General features: G+C 33.2%; 1 protein-coding gene across 3 annotated transcripts in view; it reads left to right on the top strand.

Moving 5' to 3' along the window:
• Window positions 1-25,761, top strand: part of SNX29 (sorting nexin 29) — a 138,235-nt gene that overhangs the window by 24,504 nt on the left and 87,970 nt on the right. For all 3 annotated transcript variants that reach the window (XM_062588537.1, XM_062588539.1, XM_062588538.1), the window contains 5 exons: window positions 791-869; window positions 1,459-1,541; window positions 7,868-7,931; window positions 9,239-9,367; window positions 15,711-15,793. In XM_062588537.1, the coding sequence (XP_062444521.1) occupies window positions 791-869; window positions 1,459-1,541; window positions 7,868-7,931; window positions 9,239-9,367; window positions 15,711-15,793 (438 nt within the window). The remainder of the gene's footprint in view (window positions 1-790; window positions 870-1,458; window positions 1,542-7,867; window positions 7,932-9,238; window positions 9,368-15,710; window positions 15,794-25,761) is intronic.

The raw sequence follows: 25,761 nt of genomic DNA, 5'->3' as shown, positions 1-25,761 counted from the left end.
TCTACAGTTTGCAAAACAAGCTTTCCCCTGCATGATCATCCTTACGTGACTCTAATTTCCATCAACTTTTTCTTACAGATTTCCTGCTGTTTGAATTTTGTGCTACTGTAGCACATGCTTTTAGGATTGCTTATAGTAACTTTAGGTCTTGCATAATTACATGCAGAAAATGTCAGTAATGTGTGTTTAAATATTTTTTTTTTTTTTTTTTTTTGGATGCAGTTGCAGAAGGATTTTTGTTTGTTTCCTTTCACCTGAGCTGCTATCATGACAGGCCCTGTAGTGTGTATGTTTTGCTCCTGTGGGCTGTAGATCTGTGTATAGGTTCATATTATGCATGATTTTTTTTGAAAAGTGTCTCATAATCTAGCTGATTCCTTATATTTGGTACACAGGTGTAACAGCCAGGAAAAGTCATCATGCTTTACTGGGAATACATAAGGAACTAGTGCTTTTGCAAGGGTTCAGCTGGGGACTAACTACAAATTCTCTCCCTGCAAGCAGCAAATAGATTTGTAATGAGTTACAAGTGTCATGTTTTTATTAAACTCCTGGGGTTTGCAAAAAGATCTTCAATAAGAGGCTCTTCACAGCTATGCAAAGTTGTTATCAGTATAAAATATCAGTATGTAAACTCAGTTTTGGAGAAAGAATCCAAAATGTTTAAAAGTGATAGTAAAGATTAGTTGCAAATTAACTAACTATCTTGCTTCTGCTTTTCTTTTGGATTTTCTTTTAAAATACTGTTAACTTAAAAAAAAAAAAAAAAAACTTGTGTATTCTACTTTAGATAACTTGGAGAATGGAGAGGGGCATGAAAGCGTTCTTGCAGTAGGACTAGTTCAGAGAAGATCTAATCTTCCTTACAGGTACATGTCAAATTTGTTTTCTTAAAAGGGAAAAAGGGGAAAAAAAAAACCAAAAAACAAAAAACAAAGAAACCCTTCACCCTATAGCTACCAGCTTGTTATTGTTACCTATCACATACACAACACTTACGCTCAGTACGGGGAAAAAAAAGCTGTTAATCAGGCTGATCTTGTAAGTGTTTGGAAAGACAAATACAAAGCTAGCACTTCCCTTATATAGTTTTCTTGTATATTGAACTTTTCCTAATTACCTTAATGGAGTTGAGTAGTTATGTCGAATAATATGCAGATATATCCTCTAGATTTTGAAAATAGATTTTATGTTGTTTTTTTATCATCCCCCCCCTCCCCATGGCTTGTTGGTTTGGATCTTTATGTATATAGATTGTTAGATCAGATTCACAACAAATACATTAAAGGGTAGTTAAATTTAAGTTGGTTGCATATGTTTGTTTTCAATGTATAACTACATGTTTTGAATAGTTACTGACACTTCTGTTCTAGTTTCTGCAATCCTTGTTTAAACCTTTGGATTCAGGATTTTTTTTTTTTTTTCATTAACTGATAATATTTTTTCCCCGTTAACTAGAATGGAAGTCAGTCCTCCTGCCCAAGTGAACAATTTAAGCAGTATGTTGCCTTCAGCCACTGTGCCAGAATCCATGACAATTAGTAAGTACATTCTTGATGTGTTTAGATTGATGGAGTATACCTCTCAAAATTAGCTTTTCAAGCTTTTCAACTTTTAGTTTCTGTTTTTGTATCAATAAGATCTGTTTGGACAAGCATATAACATTTCATTTCTGATATGTGGCTACTATTAGAAATGACTGCTCTAAAATATTTTTGATTTAGCAGATCTCAGGTTGTAGACATTAGCCTTTTTTTCCACAGAACTGCTAGAAATACCCTTATGCTAGATGTGGCTCTAGCAGTTAAATGAACAGTAATGATTTAATTTGATTAACATCTTCAAGTCTGTGCAAGCTGTGAAAATGCTAATGGTAGGTTTTGGTGTGATCCTAATTATTTTTCCTACTTTCTTAATACCTAGGAAGAAAAAAACACCAAACCAAAGCTCATTCTGTGTACACTACATCTGTGCTTCTAATATGGGGAAAAAGCATTGCAAACATGAATGTGGGCTTTCATAAAGAAAACCCTTAGTTAGGGGTAAGGTGGAGGACAGTTTTATGCTTAATAGTATTAAGAATGGGGTTGGAATAGATAAAATAGCTTTTGTTGTGGGAAGGAGATTAGTGGAGGTACGGGCAGTATATTTGTCTCATTTTTAATCCTTTATCTTCCCACAAATGTGCAGGATGACCAGCTATAATGTAAGCCAGTATGCTTTTATTTGCCTGATTCTACATAAAGTTTGATAACTGAGCTGGTAGATATGGCTTTAGTCTGAAAGCTCTGGGGTGATGGTGGTGGTGTGTTGTGTGTGTGAGGTGACTTTCTTTGTGTTTACTTTTTGTGTATGTATCAATAAATTCTAAATGATAACATTTAGGAAGAGAGAAATGATACAGCCAAAGTTCATTTGTAAAATTTATGAAATGATCCAAATGAATGAACAGGATGGTATTTTAGTCTCATGGTTCATTGGTGAGGTTATGAGATACCCTATGACTTCTAGTCTTATTAGTAAATTAATTATTACGCTGCCATGCATCATTGAATTATATCAGCATTTTTGTATGTTAAAGGAGGTAGAAAGCACCATGCATTTTATTGGATTCTGTTTCATCACTGACATTGCTCTACTGAATGAACTTTACAAAGGTGAAAAACACTTTTTTACAAAGTCCTCTAGCTTGAGACATTTTAAAATAAGTGACATAGTTAAAGATGTAGATACTGTTGATAGCTGTGATTTTTTTGGTCACTGTGTATTCTCTGTTCATGTTATTACTATAATATGTTATATTTAAGTTTTATTTTTTCAGTAGGAAATTTGCTGACTTTGTTGCTCAAACTCTTTTGGCAGTGCTCGGTTTCATGGAAGTACTAGGTACCAGCAGGGGCCGCAATTGGTCTTTTTCAGTTGCTCAGATAGTGCGTATGTGTAGTTAAAGCAGCTGTTAAATAGAAAGTAAATCTTTAGATTTTTTCAGTGCTTGATGCTCAGTAATTTCCAAGTGAAACAAAACCCATGATCAACAGAAGCATACACAGTGTCATTAGTTTCCCATTCCAGTCCAGATATTTGCAGTGGGCAGGGTGAAGGGGATGAAGCATGTCAAAATAATCTATGAAGCCAGTGGAGCTATTAGTAAAATATTTTAATTGTCATTGCATTCAAAATTGCTTGATTATGGTTTATATGTTACTACTTTTATAACAGATGATGTAAGAAACGTTCAATAAAAATGTTTTTGAGGGATTGTTATTGGTCTCCATACAGGGAGAATTCAGTGCTATGACAAAACCAGACACTGAAGCTCCTTTTCTCTGTTGCAATTAGTGGAAGAATTATTAAATGGTGAGGCTTATAGCTTGGTTGCATAGCAACTAATTTTAAAACATCAGGCAAGAAAAATGGAATGGAGTAGTGCAGTGATAAAAGCTGTGAGGTCTCTAGTGATTATGGATTTCTCTGCATCTTGTTTCGGAGGATAAAGCTTGAAATGAATTTTTTGAACCTATTCTTTTACTGCTTTCTTTTCAATTTGATAGTATAATGTTAATATTTTCTCTATCCTTTTGACATGCAGGCTTAAAAATTATGTGCTGACAACCCCTTTCATGTAAATTTCTACCATCTGGAACAGTTTTCCTGAATTTGTCCCTTGCATCTGTAAAGTTAAGTTAACTTAGCAGATACAACTTAACAAAACAAAAGATAAAACCACCCTATAGCACTCTAGCGAAATCCTAATCCGTAGGGTTAATTTCTCTCTGTATGTTACATGTTGTTTGAAAGCTTACATAACTTTTAAAAACAGTTATGTCTGATAACCAATTTAATAAAAGATTGTTTGTCACAAGTTTTATTTTTGTATTCCTGTTCCATCACATTGTCCTTTAGTTTTTAAAGAAATGTATTTATCTTGTCATACTTGAATCACAAATATCATGTCTGCTCCAGTTACTGTCATTGGAATATTATATTTTCAGCCTTGGTTTACACCCAGAAAAGTTTTCGTTTCAGCACATCTCCCCATTTTCTTTTTGTTCTAGAAAAATGTGGCAATAAATTCCAGAACTTTAATTCCAGAAGGACATTTCTTGTGTTTTCTTTGCAAGGTTCTTTGATTATAGTTCCCAAATATTTACAAAAAATAGCACTTAGTTTTTCTGGTATATTTTTCCTTAGTTTTAAAATTTGGGCTTAACCACAAAGGTTAGCAAAGGTTGGAGCATTATACATTATTCGTTCCATAATCTTTCATATATTCTAGGGAAAGCCTTCAATTTTTCATGATCATTGAAAAATCTTACACAATAATGAAAATATAGCACTATATTTTTATCCTGACTGTGTAAGAAAACAACATGTATGTGTTCTCTTTCTGTCATCTTCTAATTAGCTTTTGATCTGTTGTGTAACTTGGTTGCCAAGTTCTTGCGACTTCTCTGAAAGTACAGCTGAGGAAAGAGGAGGTATTAATTTTGACACTGAGAGAAATGCTGCAATTCATTTTATGATTTTTTTTCTTTTGTCAAGACTGTTCTATACAGTAGAAGGCCGACAGCATATTGTTCTCTACTAAAATCCGTCCTGTTAAGAGTGGCATGATAGGATAGTATTTACACAATATTGGAACACTAAGGCCTTAATAGCCGATCTTCATTCAGGTGGCTTTGGGAGCATGTCCTTAAAGGTCAGGCTTTTGGCATGGATGCAGCTAATCTGTTGGATATTTTATATGTCTCAGAAAATATCTGTGTAAAACTGCACTCAGGGGGAAGTCTGATAGACTGCTGCTCTACTCTACCCTGATATTCCATTTGCAGGATTACAGAGAAGAGCTGCATGATTTTTTGTATAAAGGGAGATGATTTGACTTGCAGCTCATTCTTCATAACAGATGACTGCAAATCGTACTATACAGTCTTTGGCTATACTATGCAAGAATTGTGAAACTTCTGACTGTTTTGGAGAGTGTTATCAAATCGACATTTTGGTCTTGACGTTTGTATCATGGCACATCTTTTTTTTTCTATTTCATATTCTGAATGAGATTGTATAAAAGCTGTTCAGAAGCAAATGGTTTCAGGGTTGTGCTTGTGAATTGTGTGCAAGTGAATTAAAAACATTTTAAAGCAGATAACCTCTATTAGCTTTACTATTCGTTAGATACTGTAGATTAATTTCAACAATGGAAGCCAATTGTTAGTGTTTTAAAAAGTGAGATTTAATCTGAAAAATTTAATGAGTTAATGAGTTCTTTGAGTTTTATGTTATTGTTTTATCAGAAGATAAACATGATGAAATGTTACCAGAAGAAAGACCTGGTTGGGAATGATTGATCTGTACATGGAAGTCCCTTCCTTAAGGAGTTGTTGCGGAAATTTCTGTTGTGAAATCTTAAATGTTTTAGAATCCTACTATCTGTCTGTATGAAGTTCTGATTATTACTTAAATTTTGAGATGAAACTGATATAAAATCTTACTACTTAATAATAGCAGTGTATCTCTTACTGTTTCTCTTTTTTTGCATGGTAATTTTATTTACCACAAATGGTTGACTCCTTTATATTTACTGTAGATAGGAGAGTTGAAGAAATGTTGATAATATTTTTTTGAGTAACTGACAGAGTACTGTCCCTTAATATTCATTACTTGAGAGAGAGATAAGTTATGTATAGCAATGAATGAGTATTGGTACTGGAATAAGCACAGGCTCTACAGGCTTCTTGGAACCCTTGGTTCTTAGCCTTTGTTAGTTAATCATAGAACCACTGAATCAGTAAGGTTGGAAGGGAGCTCTGGAGATCATCTAGTCCAACCTCCCTGCTCAGCAGGGTCACCAGTGTAATCTGTGTTGATGCTTCCTTCTACACCTTCACTACCAGTAGTTGAATTAAATTACTAGCCTTTTTGTAAGAAATATTGAGTATGAATGTGTTTGCTTTTGTTCTAAATTTAACATTGAATTTTGTTGCTATATGTATAATAAAAAAAATTGCAGTTTAAGTATTACTCTGTATCTACAGTATTATCAAGTCCATCCTTTCAGGAAAAAAAAAGACAAATGTAAATAAAAAAGACTTTTTTGTCTTTTCTTCCAAAATATTTTTTTTCTTCTCTTTTTGTGCAATCCATGGTCTTTAACGGAAAATTGCTTTCATGCTCTGCTTGTGTGTGTGTTAGAGAGGGAAGTGAGAGAGATGATTTCAACTATCTCTTCATGCAGAAGATTGAGTGGAATAAGGGAAAGAAGATTAAGTTATTAGGCAAGTTAAGGTTACAATTTGAATAGACTGGTACAATTGGAAAACTGGAGACAATTTACAATAGCTAAACTGTCAATTAAATGGTAATAAAACAGTACATGTTTAAACAGACTGAGTGTGCCTACAGTCAGTTATTGTAGAGCAGTCACTTCAGTGGAAGTGCAGAGCCAGACTGACAGTAACTTGTTTGTGTAGCAATGGCTTTAATTTATTTAGTCAGAGAAATAATAGCAACTCACTCTGATTGCAGCATTATCATATTTTAGTGACGCTCTTGAAATATTCAAAATGCCATTGGCCTGATGCTTTCTTGAGGAGGATTCTGAATTCCTCTGTATAGTTCACAGAATGGTTGAGGTTGGAAGGGACCCTTGGAGATCATCTAGTCCCCGCCTGCTCCAGTAGGGTCACCTAGAGCAGGTGGCCCAGGATTGTGTCAAGATGGCTTTTGCGTATCTCCAGGGGTGGAGACAACACAACCTCTCTGGGCAACCTCAGGAAGATGGATTGAAGTAGCCACATAATTGCAGCTTTGATTATGAATATGATTAATATTATGGGAAGGAATTCCAGAGAATTTGGGGGTATTTTAAAGTTAGTATTTAATACACTCAAACTTACCTTCTGGCTTTCCTACAGTATTTGGAGTCTTTCTTTTGTATTGCTTTATGGAGAACCCTTGCAAAGATGCTCAGTTGCTGTACAAGAATAATTATTCTTTCTGTGTTGAATTAATGGCGTGCAAAATCCCTCTAATGACCTGCTGAAGTGTTTCTTGCTAATGTCTGTTAGTTCTCATGTGGTTAATGTGGAATGAGTTGAAAAATAATTATCTACTTTCTCCATGACCAAAGAATCAGAAATAGTTCAAAAAAATCTTTAACAAAGGCAAATAGGATTGGCTGATTTGAAGTGACATGAGAACCCTTCAGAACAAGAGGCTTTTAAAAGCCTGCCTAAATGATAGATTTAGAGTTACTGACAGTTACATGTCTCCTTTTATTGTCTTGAATATTCTTGTTTAGTTAAACTACAGAAATCTTTGTCTTTAAGACGTTAGACTGAGCAAGAAAAGAAATTCCGTGAAAATGCAATGTCTTCATCTGTACTCCTATCTCACTGTAATAGTTGTATTTCCTGTGTCAGAATTTATAGTTAGGAGGAGGAGCAAGTTGAAGAAGGTAATTGAGTTAGTGTATTTCATTAACATAATGAAAAGATGCTTTATACCCTAAGATATACGATAGGACTGATTTAAAAAAACCAAAACAATAATAAAAAAAAAAAAAGCAGCTGCAATCACAGACAAACTTGTCAGTATTTATATTAAAGCTGGATGTAAACAATTTGATTTGATCAGTACTACTTATACCATTGTTGTACCATGAGATAAATATCACTGTTGAAACATTGCTTAAATTAGTGACATTATGAGCATTTTAGGTGCTTAGCTGAACAGGAAGTGATGTTTGCTTCATTTTAAATGTGTTGCTAAATTAGTGTCACTGTGTACATGACTGTTAGATCTGAAACAAGCAAAAATGTTCACAGAAACTCTTATTTTATTTTATTTTTTTCTTCCTTCTCTTTAGATGAACTTCGACAGGCTATCGTGGCCATGATGAATAGAAAGGATGAACTGGAAGAACAGAATAGGTAACTTTGTTATTGAGAGGCACTGTATAATTTGAACAATCTGTTAACTTCTGTAATACAAGCTCTCCTCTGTGAAAAGCTATGATCATGATCTTTCTGATGTCCATATTATTTTTCTGTGAAGGGTAAGCTTAACATTTCAATATTCATCTGTAGATACTGATGAGAAATGTTTGCAAGTCACTTCTAGTTTTGTATTTAAATCACATGTAGCCATTTGTCCTTGGGATCTTCTGCCAGTCATTGTTTTTCAAAACAAAATGTGTTTTTAAAACTTTTTAGCCAGAAGAGTCTTAAGACAGTTTTCCAAACGAATACAAGTTTGTCTTTATGCAAATGTTCAAAAGGTTTCCTATTTTTCTATTCTGGTGCAGAAATGGTGTAGGTACGCTAAAAATCAGCTTGACATGTCACACTGAAAGTGACTGTCATTTGTGAATGCTTTTATGTTCATTTGGGGCAACATAGGGGTGTATACAGTCACTTAAAATGCTAACAAATCTGCTTAGTATTTATTTAGTCTATTTGGGGCACATGTTTGGAAGCATGAAAACACAAATCTGTTTAAGACATATACTAACCTTATACTAATAGGACTTTCTAATATTTTACTTTTTTCATGGAGTTTTTCATTTTTGAAGTTTTTTTTTAATGTTGATACTATCAACTGATCCTATTTTCCTACCTCTTACCTTCCAGCTCCCATAATTGTAAGTTACAACGCCATTCAGCTGCTTTTTTGATTGACAGAAGAAGTTGCTTTGGTTATTACTGTTACATGTCATGCTGACCCTTGCTAACTCATCAAAGGTTCTATACAGAGATCTGTAATAGTGCTATTAGTAGAGACAGAATCTCTATTGAAAGCTTATCTCCTGCTTCAGCTAATAAACATATTGCTTATAGATTATTCTAGAATAATCTACAGAAATGTAGGAATGTTTTTGTCATTTGAACTGAAGCAGTGAAACTAGATTATAAGGTATTTTCCGGAGTAGTAATTTGTTGTTACATGTTGCTAGAGCAGATAACACAATTGGCTGTGTTCTGGGCATGTTGATGAGATTGCAATCTCAATTAATAGTATTCACTATTTCACTTAAAGCTGTTTTTCAGTGGGTCCTTTCTCCTTGTAGCTTTTCATATCTTTGTGTAATCAAATCAGATGCATTTATTACATTGAATAATGAAATTTTAGGATGACATTAACAGTATAATTCAGGCAACCTGCTTTGTGATTTGTAGAGTATCTTCTAATTACTGAGTAGCATTTGCAGTGTCTTAATAGATGCTGCTGCCTTTTCCAGATCTCTGAGGAACTTGCTTGATGGAGAGATGGAGCATTCTGCAGTACTTAGGCAGGAATTGGACAATTGGAGAAGGAAAGTAGCAGAACAGGAAGAGCGACATGCCACAAAAGTCCAAGCCTTGGCAAGGTAAGAGGCACAGAAGCAGTCACAAAAAGTAACAGCAGTAGAAGAGGGACGAAAACAACAACAACAAAAAAACTGTCTGCATCCAAGACAAAAAATAATTTTCAAGTAGTTTTCAGGAACCCCTAAGTGATTTAGGTTTAAAAATTTCATTGACTTTTGCTTGGATTTAGGCTTACCTGCTGGAAAATTTTTGAATGATTGACAAGTTTAAGGGCTTTTTATTTTTGCTTGTTAAGTATTAACAATAATTGAGAGTTAAAATATTAGTAAAATCACAACTCCAGAAGAAAGAATATTAGTCAGCAGAAGTTATGAAAACACGAAGTTTAATTTTAAAAAATGATTAGACAAAGACTAAGCAATATAAACGACAAAAATAGTAGCAATTAGGTAATGAGACTAGAAATGAAGAAGTGTGTGTGTGAGGTAAAAGTTAGGAGGAGACTTTTATTTCTCTCTATATATCTATTTTGTCCAATATTAATCTCTCTCTCTTTTTTTTTTTTTTTTTTTTTTTTTTTAAATTTTTATTGGCATATGAGAGGTTCTCAGTAGAGATGTCTTCCTAATCTAGAACAAATCACAGTTCCAAGGACCTAGGTTTTGGGGATTTTTTTTTTTTTTTTTTTTTTTTTTGTCCTATTGGATATACAATATTCTTGGTGTTGCTAAAGTACCTAGCTCTGTTTGCAAAGAGTTTCCCAAACCTCAGCTCTGAGATGATTTAGTAGGGAAAAAAGTTGTTTAAAGGAATTTTTACATTAAATTTTAAATCTTTCAGGTATTCCCTTTACTGGTACCAGTTTCCAAAGGGAAGAATGTGAGATGGCCAAGGAACTCAAGAGTCTGTCCCTTTAACAAATAATATTTATTACTTTTATTTTCCATCAAATCTTTTGTGTATAGTGAAGATAACCCCAACCCCCAAATCCAAAAGTATTTAATTTTGTTAATTCAGCCTGTCAACATTATGCTATCATAAGATCTCTGTCACGTTTGATATTAGATGTAGGTTCCTACATGCACATTAGACTTTTTGTTTTGTCTTTTACTGTCTTATTTTTTTTTCCAATAAAATCTCTAAGTTGTAATGAATAATTTGGAACAACAATGAACAACTGGTATGCTTTAAGCTTTAACAAGATCTAGAATGCTTTTCCAGTTTGTATGAATCTCCTGGAAGTCCTGATAATTTCAGAAGCCAATGGATTAAAAAAAAGGAATCACAGGTGTACCTGATTTAAAAAAAAAATAAATAAGGATTCCCTAGAATTTTTAGATTCCAGATAATATCTAAATTTATTTTATCATCATTTTAGGAATATTGAAGACTTAGAAAAGAAGAAGTAATAACACAATGAAACTTCATAAAGAGACCTATGATTTAGTCTTCCTCATCATTTTTCAGTATTAACAAAATAAACTGACAGTAAACAACTTAGAATGTTAAATGAGAGATGTGTTATCCTGTTCTATAACTTTCTTGGTTTTTATAGATCATAAATAGTTACAGGCTACAGGAAGTGTGAATATGTTGTTGGTATGGTGTTTTGGTCTTGGGAGGAAGCCCAAGAGATGTCCTGGATCTGCTGTTGACTCCTTCATTTTGAAGTTTATTGCAGCTATCTGAGCTTTTTTTGGAAGTCACAGAATGTGTCTTGCTGCTTTAGCAAATGACGTAGTCTAGAGCATGCAGTGTAGCTGTAGAGATGGAGCAAAAATTACATGGGTAGAAATGTTTTTGTTTCTATCATATTATTTGTAAAGCCGTGCACAACTGACGTGTTCAATGTGACTGGCAAGTTTGGTTGTATCATCTTCAGAATGTGAATTTATTCCATGTTGTAAGAAGTTTCGTGTTGTTTGCAGATATCATTGCTTAAAACTGATCCCCCTCCCCTCCCCTCCCCACCCCACTCCACCCCACCCTACCCCAAGAAAACAGACCAGGACTTGAAATGGCGTATGCTGTCTTTATTTATTTATTGAATATTAGCCAGTACTGCTCACTGAGGTTAAAGGCTTTGGAATCCTCAAGCTACAGTCTAGGTGTAGATTCTCCCTGTTACTAGATGACCAAGTACTTCAGACAGATCGTAGGATACTGATAGTGGGTCAGTTAAGTGATACAGTCGTCTTGGTTGCATCATTCTGTAAGGGTTAAATCATATGGCTACTAAGTGAAAATAAAAAAGTAAGAGGAAGTAGAGTGAAAGGAAAGCCGAAAGGAACAAACATGCCTCTCTTCCCTTGGTGGTATGAATATGGGAAAGCTTCTGGGATGCTTTTCAGTTGTTATTATTTCTGTAAGCATGTATGATGCTTATTTTGTGAATAGTAGGCAATGTCTGAAAGAAGGACTTGAAGCCTTTCCCCCTTCTCCCAAATTAAGAGCTTAATTTTCATTGAAGGGTGCAAAAGCAAGCTTTCAGTACTCCTATGGCACTGTGTCTTTGAACCATTTCAAATTTAAGGTAGTGTTGTGATTTGTTTAGGAAGCAACTTTTTGCATTGTAATATAAAAGAGGTTTATTCTTGAATTTTCAGTGATTTAATTAGGCATAGATATCTGATGGAAACAAACTTGCATGTTCCATATCAAGTAACTGAAAAATCAATACGATTAGTTATTTAAAAGTGGATAACTCCTTTACAAATACAAAGAACAACTTACCCAATAGAAAAGAAAGTATAATTCTATTATTTTATCATCATGTTAAAAATTAGCAGAGAGTCTCTTTAGCTTTATCAATTGTTTTCCTGACAGTAGTGTATCTGTAGTTAATTACCTCCACTATTTAAGAGAAAAGGTTTCTGTTTTAATGTTATCCTTCTATGTGCAAGATTTCTGAAACTGAGTTTCTGGAAATGCCTTATGTTGGAGGCATTTGTAAATTCATGTTCTGTTATTTGAGCTCACTTGAATATTCTTTGGTGGGGCTAGAAACAAATCTAATTTTTGGTGTAGACCCTTATTTGTTCATTATAAGTGCAAGCCATACAGCAGGGAGCATACCTGGAAGACAAAGCAAGCGAAGTTCTGCTGTATAGGGCAGTGAAAGTATTCTGCTCGTAGGTGGTTATATGGTTATATCCTTGGCTGTAAAAAAAAAAAAAAAAAAAAAAAAAAAAAAAAAAAAATCCAGAATGCATATCAAATGGATTGACCAATGTCAGCTTCTTCAAGCAAAGATGCTGCAAACTCTCTAGATAATACTTACAAAATAGTAACTTCACTGCCCATATGAAGCTTGGATCCTTTGGTGGATGGTGGTTTTTGCTTTGGAATATAAATATTATTCCAGACTCATAGAAGGGAATATATAGATGTTGAATTTTTTTTGGACTTGAATATGATGTTGAATATTTGTAATATGATGGCTGTCTTCAGATGTCTCTTTTTTCAAAGCTCTTCAAAAGTAAATTATACATATTTACTTCTATTATAATCAGTTATATACCTTTCTAGTACTATTTGCCCCCCCAAAAAAAAGAAAAAAGAAAAAAAAGAGAGATCCAGAGGAAAAAAGCCATCTTATTGTCCTAAGTTTGTTGATTGCTTACTGTGATCTAAAATACAGGCTTAATTATTTTTACAGTTTGTTTTATAAGACTTTGTAAGCACTGTTATGAGGAAAAGTTGACATTTTGCAACTCAATTGGCCTTGAAATTAAATGAACACTTGGTAGAAGAAAGGGAGAAGGGCGGAAATGATGCAGCACTTATTGACTGTGTCATTTTTTTGGTCTGATTTAGACCAAACTACTTGCCTATAGCAAAGTCAAGCCTGCTCTAGTCCCTGAAAGATCAATAAATGCAAAATAAATACAGCACTACAAGATATTTTACTATCAATATTTGTATTGACTTCAGAAAAGAGAGCATGGTTTAAAGCCTTCTTCCTTACTTTTAGAGTAGAAAGTGACTTCCTGAGTATCCTGTCTGCTTTCCCGTACTCTTCACTTATCGTCAGTAACACTAGTGCACTAGAAAATACATTGTTTGGTAGCATTCAAATCTAATCTAACTTATTTCTTTGCCAAGACTCAACCTGAGGCAAAAGCTGATTCTTGACCAGTCTTCCTAAATTGTTTCTGTGAGACTGCCACTAGCTTTGGGTATTTAATTTTAGACCACTATGTCTATCTTTTTCAAGTATTTTCCTTGTCTGATTGCTAGACCTGGGTTTTGTAACACAAATTTAATTCACAAGATTGCTTTTCTTATTTGGATTCCAAACCTGATGTGTAATGCTATTCAGCAGGAATGCTGAAAGAAAAGAATTTTAAACCTCTTTCAGGCTAAATTCCTTAAAATTAGAGGAGAAAGAATGTTTTAGCTAAATGTTGCTATAATGACATGATTTTCTTCTGCTTACAACTCTAAATTCGCTCTGAACTATAGTGTAACCTATGATGCCTAACATCTTGGGGCTGATTCACAAATATAGTAAACAGCAAACCTATTACAAACATTAAATAAGCTAGGAATATATACGTCTTATCAGAGAGAGGTGTGTTTGTTGTGTGCATAGGCATAGTGTTTAGAGTTAATTGTGGTGAACTACCACTACTGAGATCCTTATAAGCTCTGTATTGGATAACAGTAGCTAGTGTCAGAAAACAGCAAGAATGAAAGTTCCTTTTAAAAAATATGTATTTAGGATCCTACTAATACTGCTTTTGATGACAAATCCAATCTAACTACTCGCATTGAGAACGGAGGGAGATGCATAAATGGATTTGACATTCAGAAGATGTACAGCAATTGGGACAATGCAAATATTTTATTGTTTAATACTCCTATTTTATGTAATAGGGTTTGTATATTCATACTTCTTTTGACTCACTTTTTCCCCACAGTTTTGGAATTTGCAGTGATATGAGTGAATCAGATATTTGTCATGCATATACCCTTTTAAAGAATAGATAAAGAGCTCTTACAGCATTGTCTAAAGAGCTAGTCACTTAAACTAACATGTAATATTTTTAAACAGGTTTATTTAATTTCTGTTATGAAGTAGATCAGGTATGTTGTGTTGAATGCTTTTCTGAAAGTTTATTCTGTCACATGATAAAAATAGTGTTGTTGGATGCTTACATGCAACAAATTCTTTGGCACCAGTTATTTTGGATGTATTAAGGATTCATTAGAACCTATTTTTTACTACACAGGGAACTTTGCAGACAGTTATTTTAGGACTTAAGATTTTTCTGTTAAAATCTTTTCATTGGTTCATTTGTGAGTTACAGGTGGTGCTACTGCAATACTGAGATTAGTCAGGAACTTTTAGTAAAAATATTTTAAACCTTGAATTTGGAAAATGGAATAGTTTTGTTATTGAAGTCAAAATGAAATAACAAAAATTGTGGAAATGCTTTGGAAGCATCATGTGATGAAAAGGAAACTTAATTTTAGATATTTTGTAATAGTGAAATTCTCACTATTAAAAATGAAAATGACTAAACAGATATCAGGAGTAGAAAAACTTTCTAAATTGCAATATTCCAAACATCTTAGGGAAAGAAATGTCATTTAATATCAGTCTGACTTTTGTAATTTGATGAACAAATATACTTCAGAATACCTAATAATTATAATTTAACGTACCTAGTGTTTAAAAGCTTTTTGGGAGATTTTGTGATAAATATCTTAAGGTTTTGAGAACACAAATTTCAATTTTTCTGGTGATAGAAAGGAGAAGAAAGAGAAGAACATTACATTTGTTACTTTTTCAGTTTTCCTCGAATACAAACTAATCTACTTAATGTTGTTACATGAAGCTGTGGTAGTGGCAGATATGAATACTTGTTTTCATTTGGAATGGGATATGGAAAGCTTGTTGCCTTGAATATTGTTAGATAAAGCTGGCATTCCCTTACAATGATGAAGTCAATTTCTAGAGCTGAATTTTCCTTTGCTTTACATTAAATACTAGTAAAATAATTACTTAATCTTACACTGGCCATCTGAACTTTCTTATTTAGTATCTTATCCTTATTTTTTAATCAACTTTTGGTTTAGGTAGACAATATCATTTACCTGCTATCAACATAACGTAGTATATAAAATCTAAATTAAGCAATTAATCCCATAATTCAAAGCTTTGTAATGTCTGTTGCTCTGGCATGTTTATGTGGCCCTGGAAAACTAGTTTTCCTGCTATTCTGCTCTTAACATTAAATTAAATGTATAAGTAATGATTTTTTCCATATTGAAGACCCAACCTAGATAGAGCTCATCATCACAGATAGCATGTTTGTTTCCACTAAGATGGGATTTCTTCTGTTATTTTGAAAAAAGACTAATACTTGCTAATATGACTGTTCTTCTTATCAACAGAGAAAATGAGGTGCTTAAAGTGCAACTTAAGAAGTATGTAGGAGCTGTCCAAATGCTTAGAAGAGAAGGTCAAACAGTGGAAGGTAAGGATGAAATGAAGGAAAAAAAATCTATGCATGGCTTTTCTTTTTCTATAAGCTACCACTGAAACAGTGTTTATTGGAGGCGTAGATATAGTAGCCAAATGATGAAAGTGACTCCTGGACTTGCATGAAAACTGACATTAAAAGAATAACTAGTGAACAGGCAGACGTCTGATTTACAGAGATTTGCATCATTTATGGATTAATCCTGAAGGTAACCAGCCTCCGGTCTCTGTAGATCACTTATTTCCCAGTCCTGTGCCAACCCGAGTCCATAGCCACCACTTCAGCTGCATGAAAAAATGTGTGACTGGGGGAATCATTCATGCTTCCCCAGGCTACCCAGTATACCCCTGTTGAAAGTACCAGCTCTGAAAAGAAGGGAGCTCTGTTTCCATGAGCCCTATCCCTGATGCATCTCTGACTGGACTATTTACTATTGTGTGAATAGTCTTGTAATATAGATTGATACTAGACAAAAAGGAATTTTATATGATGGCGTACTATCAAATTACTAATCAGTAATTACTAATCAGATTGTTGATTCCTTGCTGAATCTTCACCAGATTAAAAATCATTTACATGAAAGTAGGATTAGCAAGAGAATTATAAGTCCTCTTAGTATCTCCTGCTAGTGAAGATAACATATGTGATAAGTTTTCCTTTTAAGTAACAGATTTCTTTTTTACTATATGTTTTTACTGATTTTTTTTTTTTCTGTTCAGGGAGTGTTTTATGAAGGTATTATTACTTGTTTTCAGAAAGACATTTTCCATGAAGAAGCTAGCATATGAAAATTTCATTTAAAGATGATATTTCAATTAATACAATATTGGATCATAAGAGCGATTATTTTGAGGAGATGAAATTTAGCATCTTTGGTGTATCTTTTGGCCAGAAAGGTTGTGGAGTCTCCTTCTCTTGAGATATTCAAAACCCACCTGGATGTGATTCTGTCCAACGTGTTCTAGGTGACCCTGATTGAGCAGGGGAGTTGGACCAGATGATCTCCAGAGGTCCCTTCCAACATCAACCATTCCGTGATACTAATTTTGAGGATCAGTATTTGTAGACTATGCATGAAATACACTTGGTATTAAGACTAGACATAACTTTCTTTGCAGATGCTCTGAATCTAATGAGCAAACTTTGTATCCTAAATTTGCAGTTAAGTGATTCACTCTGTTCTCTATATTTCTTCTGTGATCCATGGGAACAGAAGTGCTCCTTGACAGAGTGATTTGAAGCCCTGATTTTGAATCACCTTCCGGTGATGCCTGTGTCCTCACTGATTACAGAAGGAATTTTCAGGGACTAGGTGACTTTTTAGAAATTGGCATGGTCTTTCCTGGAATTGTCAATATTGTGGTATGAATGAATACTGCATTAATTACGCTCTTAAGGGAAAGTCACTACACTTTTACTTCTGACATCGTTTGAGTAGAGATACATATTAAGAATTATTCATGAAAACCCATCTCTTAAGCTTCTTTTAATAGCAAAATCATCCTTCATTAGATACTGACAGTTTCCATGATGAGCGTAATTATATTAAAAAAAATAAATTCTAGGCGAGCTATATTCTGTCATGTTAAAACTATGCAAATCAGGGAGTGATAAAAATAGAAACTGAGTACAATGGTCAGTTTTTATAGAGGAAAAAGGAGGATGGAAGAGTACCAATGCTTCTAAATATGAATGAATATATATCTTTTATATTGAAAGAGCATTTAATCAGTCTTTGCTAAATTGCCTATAATATTTATCATTAATGACCAGAATAAGTTTCAGCTATATGCACCGTGTATAGTCTTTTTCTTACGTTCCTGACTTCACATATCCTATTCATACAGAACGAAATATTTTTTTTAAGTTGCTGCTGGTGATTTATTTGAAACTTTTAGTAGTACTGGGGCCTCTGATTCAGAAAAGTACTTAACATATCAATAATCCCTGACTGCTAATGTGCTTAGAGAAAGATATTTGAATATTGATCACTGAAGACCAGTATACACATCACAAGCTCTTCTGAGACAAGAAAAATGAAAAATGGCATGTATTTAAATGAGTGGAGAGAGAAAAGTGATAAGAAGTTAGAAGAACAAAAAGAAACAAGACACAAGCCTGTAGCTTGTTGGGTTTTCCACCTATGGCTAGGGATTCCGTGTTAAGTCAGTCATCTCAGCTCTCTTGTAGTCATAGCTAGCAAAATCTAAATATAGACTAAAATCCTTAGTCTACTTAGGGATTTAAATATGTTATGATTTATTCTGTTATTGCAGGACTTCTGTATCAGCTCAGTCTCTTTAGAAGTTTTATGCTGTAAAAAACTTACTCATAGAGTTGGCAGATGGAATCCAGGCAGGAAAGCATCTTCTGGGATAGGTAAAACTCATGAATTTTAGCATGTAATCTCTAAGTTTGTCTTTGCAGTGTTTGGATTGTGGCAGTCGTTTTGAACATTTCCAAAAGTTTCCATCTCTTCCATGTGTACTTCTGCTTTAATTGCTCTTAAATTGGGCTATGCTTCGTACTGAAGGAGAAGCTGATTATCAGAATGTGTTGATTATATTATATGAATATTTATATATATACTTCTTTCTATGATAGAATTCTCCAATTAACAGCAAAAACAAAAAAACCCTACACTATTAAAAGAAGAGAAATAAGAAAAAATCTTCTGTCTAAAAATAGCCTGCAAGTAAGGTTGTCATTTGTGAATATGAATTTATTGTACATTCCTCTCATCCAAAAAATGGTGTGCTTTTCTTTAAATTTTTGATTAGATTTATAGAAACTAAGCACACCTATGGTTTAAGTATATACCTTTTGGTCCTTCCTCATAAATACTCAGTTTTTCAATATCAAGAATTTGCATTATTGGAAAGAGCTATTTGTACTTTTCGGTACATCCATGATTGTATAACTTAAAGCAAGTTACTGAATTTTAGTTGTGTATAACTAAAAGTGACCAGAATGCAACTCGAATAAGTCAATTTGTTCTTAACTAGCTTACATGCATGAAAGGATTGCAGTGTATGTATGTAAGAACCATTAGCGCGTTCTGAGATTTTGACAATTTTGTAAAGACAATAGGGTGAAGAAACTACTATCCTCTCTTTTGTTGTTTTAAGTTAAAATTCTAATCTGTTTCTTGCATACTAAGCTATTCACTTATAGATTAAGGTTAATAAGGTTGCTATCTAGACTTCTAACTAATCTTTCTTATAGACAAGGAATTGGAGTTCTGTTCTTTAAACTTGGAAGACTCCTAGCCTCCAGGCTAATCCCAGGGCCTGGAGACGAGCGAGAAAGTCTGGAGAAAGGAAGACTTTCCTTTGGTTGAGGAGGATAGGATTAGAGATCTAGGCAAACCTGACATCCACAAATCCATGGGCCCTGATGGGATGCAGCCATAGGTACTGAGGGAGCTGACGGATGTTGTTGCCAGGCTGCTCTCCATCTTTGAAAGGTCATGGAGAAATGGAGGGGTGCCTGAGGACTGGAAGAAAGCCAATTACTACTACATGGTCACTACAGTAAATTGGATGAAATGCTATAGGGTATAACTTTTAAACAGTTTCCTAACATTATAAATGACAGTAATATCAGAGTAATAGTTTGCCTTGAGGCCACTTAAAAAAGAAAAAAGGATTTGACAAACATGATTATAAGTGAATTACTCAAGTTAACATATAAACTTTAAAAATGGATGATCACTGCCATAGACTGAACAGTGGGATTTTCGTATTTAGATATTTAATAAATGGGCATCCTAATTTCTTAACCACCAGTAGGAGTTGGATGTGTGTGTGTTTTTTTTTTTTTTTCTTTTTTTCTTTTTTTCTTTTTCCCAAAGCTAATTAGACATAATAATTCTAGAGCATTGTTACTTAGGGTCAACGATGTTAAGTTAAGTTACTTAAGATAAACTTATAAGTTTGTCCAGACTCTTGAAGTTAACTGACTAACCTTCTTAAGAATATATGACAAAATTTATTTGGATTTTTTTTCTGAAATACATTAATTAAATGTGTTCTACTTTTTTTTTAAAGTAAAGGTTGTATTTTTCCTTTTTATGATTTTTATATGTTTTTTATAACCATCCCTCTTGAAAATGTCTTTAAATCCATTAAATGTCTGCAGCCACTGGAGTAAACATAGAAATAACTCCTTGTTTTTAATAATAAGCAAATATTGAAGATAACTATTAATAACTTATTAATAATTTAAAATGTTATATTAAGATAAAAATGTTTACCAAAGGCTAGTAGGAACATTTAAAAGAACTTAAAGTAATTAGAGATGCATTTGAGAAACATTATCTTTACTTTTGTTTAGAAAGCGTTGTTCAAAGTCTGAGTTCAAAGCAAGTATCTGTTCCTTCAGTACAAGTCATACAAAAATCAGTTTTAAAATGAAAGTTGATTTCTTGAGGATAGAAGACTTCTGCAACTTAGTTAGAAATTTGTAATATATATATTACAACTTTTTCAAGTTTACGAGGAAAAAAAGTAATTAAAATGCTTTGAATATCTTGTCCTTCATAAGAAAAACATGCAAAATTGTACTGGTAAAATTAATGCCATGTGGTTTGTAAGGTCCTTGTACTGTGTAGCCCAGGTAGCATTATCCAGAATTGCTAGTGTATAAGTGTTTATTGTTAGTTCATTGTTGGATAGAATAATTTGTCAGAGATGATAAATAAAATTTATTAAAATTTGCACAGGAGTGATTCATATACATTCCTCTCTTTCTTTACTCTTTATTTAAAAGGAATATTGTCTTTAAACGCAGTATTTGACTCCTCCCCCTCCCCTCCCACTCAGATGTGGTTGTTAAATCTGTGTGTTAAAAGTCTCTAATTAATCACTACTGGCTTTTCAAAATACAAACAGCAGAAATATGCATGAAATGCTTATGGAGCCGAAGAACACTCAATTTCACCTTACCCTGGTGAAACTGAGCATTTTGGTTTTGTATAAAAAACATACTTTGTCACATAAAGAAGTTCTTAAGTTGTTCTGGTTTTGGTGAATTAGTATTTTTTTTTTCTTATTAAAAAAAACTTAAATAGTATGGACACAACAGCACTTTAAGATTTCACTTAAGTTACTACTATTGCCAATAAATGATAGAAGAATAAACTTTTTTATTGCCAGTTGTTTGTTTCTCAAGTTTCATTAAGATGAAAAAGATGAAAAATAATTAGAAGTGATAACTTGTTTTATCAAGTGGTAACAAGATTATCAAGTGATAAAAGCAAAATTGTGGAATTTTGGGCAGTAAAGGAATTTCAAATTAAAAACAATAGTAATCTTAAATTAAAAAGAGAAATGAGTGAATTGGCTGCTAATCTGAACTCCCAAGTTGCAGGCACGCAGCAGCTTGCAAGTAGTATTGTATTTGTAAGAAAGCAAGGAATAGCATGCTTTCTGAAAGCACAGGGCAATGAAAGACTAAAATTAATCTTGAGTTACCCAATACCATCTGATATGTTTCCTCCATCTGGCAAAAACTGTTTAACTAGGAGAGTTTTATTTTTATGCGAGACCCTTACTAAATCTAGTTATGCTGTATTAATGGCAGAAACATTTTAAAGACAAAGTCTTTTGAAAGTGTGCTGTTAGCTATGAATTATTTTTCTCTAGAAATTCTTTGTGTATGTCATGTTTCAGTGTGAGCAAGCATTATGAAATTTCAAGTAGATTAAACACTAAAATGGTCTCTGATTTTGTACAGATGAAATTCTGTCGTCGTAAAGAAAGATGCAGCAAATTCTTCCTTTTACATTGGCATACAATAATGGAACTAAAAAGTGCTCGTGTACCCCTTAAGACTTTATCAGAGTCTTTTTAAGACTTTAAAAATCTAGATCCAGAAAACATTCTTATAATCTGCAGTGCCTAAGTGATTGCCTAACTTAAGGATATACCTAAGAGCAGCTAGAATTTGACTAAAAGGTACACATATATTAGAAAAACTGCAGGAGAAAAACTGATTTTTTTATGATAACCTTTTCATCAATTTCTGATGATACTTAAATTTCAATTTGTATTCATAAATTTCAAAAAGTGAAGCCAATTTATAGTTTGTGAAGTTAATTATTTTAAGGATTACTGCATTCCTATATAGAATAGTTATACCCTCTCCATGTGTCAACATTGAATTTTGGTTTCAATATTAAAAAAAAAAGCGTATTTTTTATTCAGAGCATACTGTAGACATTAAATAATGTATTATTTTATTATTTATTCATTATTTATTGAATCGATAAATTGTATCTAATATATACTTAAACTAGGAGCAGAACAGTTGGTAGAACTATGATGCTTTTCCTCTCGATTACATGGCTGTTGCAGGAAGATGAACAGTGAAACTTAATGTAGCTCCTGCTGTAACAGGAGCACCTGGCTACTTGACAAACTGGCAGTTAGCCATTTTTCAGATTAGCTTTAGGGCCTATTGGATTGAAGTCGTGATTACTCTCTAGTGATCTAGTCTACTTGGATACCATATTCCTTTTAGCGTACAGGTGATGTGGGTGGGGTAAGTCTAATCTTCATTTGTAGAAAACTGTTACGGCTTGTTTGTGCAGCTAACATTACAAATAGCATTCTCTACAAATTTTTTTATATTGGTATGTGAACTAACATAAAAATATTATAATGAAAAGATTTCTTTATAAATATGTATGTCAATATAAAAAGAAAATTGTCTTGTTTGGAAATATTCAAATTGTATAAGCTACTGTAAGAGTGTAGTGATAGATATGATATTGAGTGTTTTTGTAAGTATTTACAGCAATAGTTATTTCTAGGCTTGCAGAGGGTTTTTTTTTGTTTGTTTTTTTTTTTTTTTGGATTTTTTTTTTTTTTTTTCAGTGTCTTCCAGGCTGAGATAATAGCACATACATTATACAAAGCACATGGAGTGAGTTAGTCATGGACATTTTCCTGATGTCCAGTGGCGTAATTGGAGTGGTAGTTTTTATTACCTGCTGAGTGTTTGAAAATCCTGGACGGATGGCCAAAAGCTCCTATAGAATTCTCGATAGAATTCCCCAAAGTTATGAGTCTGGAAATAACCTAGCTCTATGACAGCCTTTTTTGCTTTATTTACCACATGGGAAGTAAAGTACATGATCATCTTATGCCATAGGCAAATACTGAACTTCCAGAAAAAGAGTTATGAACTTTGAACTGAGATAAATTCCCTCCAAACAACCATTTGTAATATTATAATCACAACCAATAACAAAGCTGGCTGTGCTTGGAGTCGTGATTTTTATGATTATGCAAAATATGATTCTGTATATACGACAATTTCCCACTTGAGTGCATCTCTGTAATTTTTCCTTAGTTACCTGTTTAAAAAACAGGCATCCCATAAGATGTGACCAGAAGTATCCTCTAGTTTTGCACGTATGTCAGAAGACAAATGATCTAAACTTGTCACTGGATGATTTACTTAGTGGTTTATATGACCTACTATTTCCTATTGCTGCAAGGCCTTTGTGATGGAAAACAACAGGTTACACAGGCTAGATAATTTTTTTGGCAGGCTGCATTCTTTCTCTGTTGTGACTGTGGGTACCTTTAATGTAAAATGTTTATTTCCAGTTCTGGGCATTTATTTTTTTATATATGAAAACATATTAAAAAAATTTTTCAGTACATGGGATTGGGATTTAATATTTGGGAATTAAATCTCTGAATAAATATGAAATTACACTGCTTGTCACCTGTTTTACATAATTTACTGAGTTAATTCATTATGAATTTATTTTCTTTTTTTTTCTCTTTGGTGTAAGACACCCCATAAAGGCTTTGCACACTTCTTTGTCTCCATCTGTTATGTTTCTATGGCAGTTGATGGTTATATTAATCAGACTTAATTATTCCCTATTAATTAATTACTTTACACTGCATTATCTAATTTTTGCTTTTTTATCTTTAAAAAGGAGAACTGCTTCAGTACCTTATTTTAGTAACAGGCTGCTGTTGAAATGAGCATTCTAAATGTCCATTTGGCTAACCAGTGATTAAAGCTTCTAACATTTTAGATGCCCTGTCCTTTATGTGAGTGTAAATCACTGGAATTCTGATTGCAATATGAGGTACTGATTTACTGGGTAACAAAAGTATTAAATATATGACTCTTATTCTTATGTTGTTAATGGTATCTGACTTTTACTCTTCAGTCTTTTAGTTTATTTTAAACTGTAAAAGCGCAATGATGTCTTACCTCTTGTGTAACTTGGAATTTTGTTTTCAGTTCAGAGACTTTTACAACTTTGATTATTTCTGTATGTCAAAATGTAGAAATAAAACAGGAAGCTGTGCTGACAGTCCAGGTATTAAGAAAGATGCAAAGAATAAATCTTGTAGATGAGCTGGTTAATACGTTGTTCTATGGAAAAACTATTCTATAATAAAATTATCCTATAGGTTCTATCTGTGTGGGCAGTGGAAAAGTAAGGAAGGTGTAGTTCATGGATAACACATTAATTTACTAACTTTCATGAAATGTGTACCAGCGTTCTCCATAGTCTGAATATTGTGGTTAATAAATACTAGTGTCGTGAAGGTATGACCAATATGAGGACTGTGTTGTGAACTATTAAGAAGTTTTCTTTGGTAAAATTGATAGTAGCTGCTTACAGAGTCCAGCCCTTTTTTTCCTAGCTTTTCCTGTTATTTTTGCTTTCTTATTGACTTCAGTTTTGGTTTTTTTTGTACATCATAAGTGCAAAAATAGCTATGATAAATTATGATACATCTTTCCTGTAGTCTCATGTGGTATTTAGAAGTAAAACATGTAAAATTAAACAGGGAGAAGGGTTTTTCATCAGCTTGCTTGTGAGAGTTTCATGCAGAATTGTTATTTGAGCAGAAGTGCTGTATGTAGTCAAACTTTATCTATATAAAAACACTGATTTCAGAAGTTTCTGACTATAGAACTTCAAGCAAGATTTGCAAAAACTAACAGTTCTTAAAAGAGCTTTCAAAATTCACTTTGAATAATAACCAGCCCCTGAAAGTATATATACTTTTTTGAAGCAACAATAAGTTCCAAACCTAGAGAATGTTTAGTCAGATGAATTAGTGTGTCTTTTATCTATATTATAATGGTTGTATATGTAGTTTAGATTTAAAAAATTGTTGAATGCATTTGTTAAACTTTTTCTTTAGGGTCTGTTTACTTTATATGTTCTAGTTTGTTTTTCTAGAAACTTATGATCTGTGAGGAGAAGCTGAACTTAGATTTGCGTAATCTGGGGAAGAAGAGACTTAGAATAGGCCTTACAGTGATCTTCAAAGAAGCAGACTGCAGCTAGGAACAGGAATAGAATAAACTGTATTTCTCATTTATTGTAGATAAGAAAAGAAGTAATGGGCTTATGTGGCAGGTGAAAAAAGTTTGATTAGCTACTAGGAAAACCTCCCTGAGAAGAATACTTAAACTTGGATTGTGCAGGGAAGCATGAAATCTTCATTTTTGGTGGTTTCTAAGAATAAATTAGACAATTAACTATCAGGAATGAAATAAATATGGTTGATTCTGCCATTATGCAAAGATGCAAAATACTAAGTGAAGTCTGCAGCGTGCATTCTGAGCCCTATTTTCTGTAGTTTCTATGCTGTTTAAATCATCACATGCAAGTAATAAGAAATGTCTTTCTGAAAAAGAAATAGAAAAAAGATTCAAGAGAAGCATAGACATAGTTCTCAAAGGCTTTGGCTAGCTATTTCAGTCACTGCTTGTATATATTTGGGTACTGTAATCACAAAACAGCCAAATGCTTTTAGCTTGTATGTATTTTTTTTTTCTCTGAAGATGAGAAAACCTGTCTTAATATTGCTTGTAAGAAAGCTCCCTAATGTATTTGTATTTTAGTACTTGTAAAATTGCTTTTTACATATTTATATATGTAGGATGTAGTATTATATTCTATTTGGATACAT

This window comes from Rhea pennata, chromosome 15 (genome assembly GCF_028389875.1).
Source record: "Rhea pennata isolate bPtePen1 chromosome 15, bPtePen1.pri, whole genome shotgun sequence".
Taxonomy (NCBI): Eukaryota; Metazoa; Chordata; class Aves; order Rheiformes; family Rheidae; genus Rhea; species Rhea pennata.
This window is presented reverse-complemented; position numbering and strand designations above follow the sequence as displayed.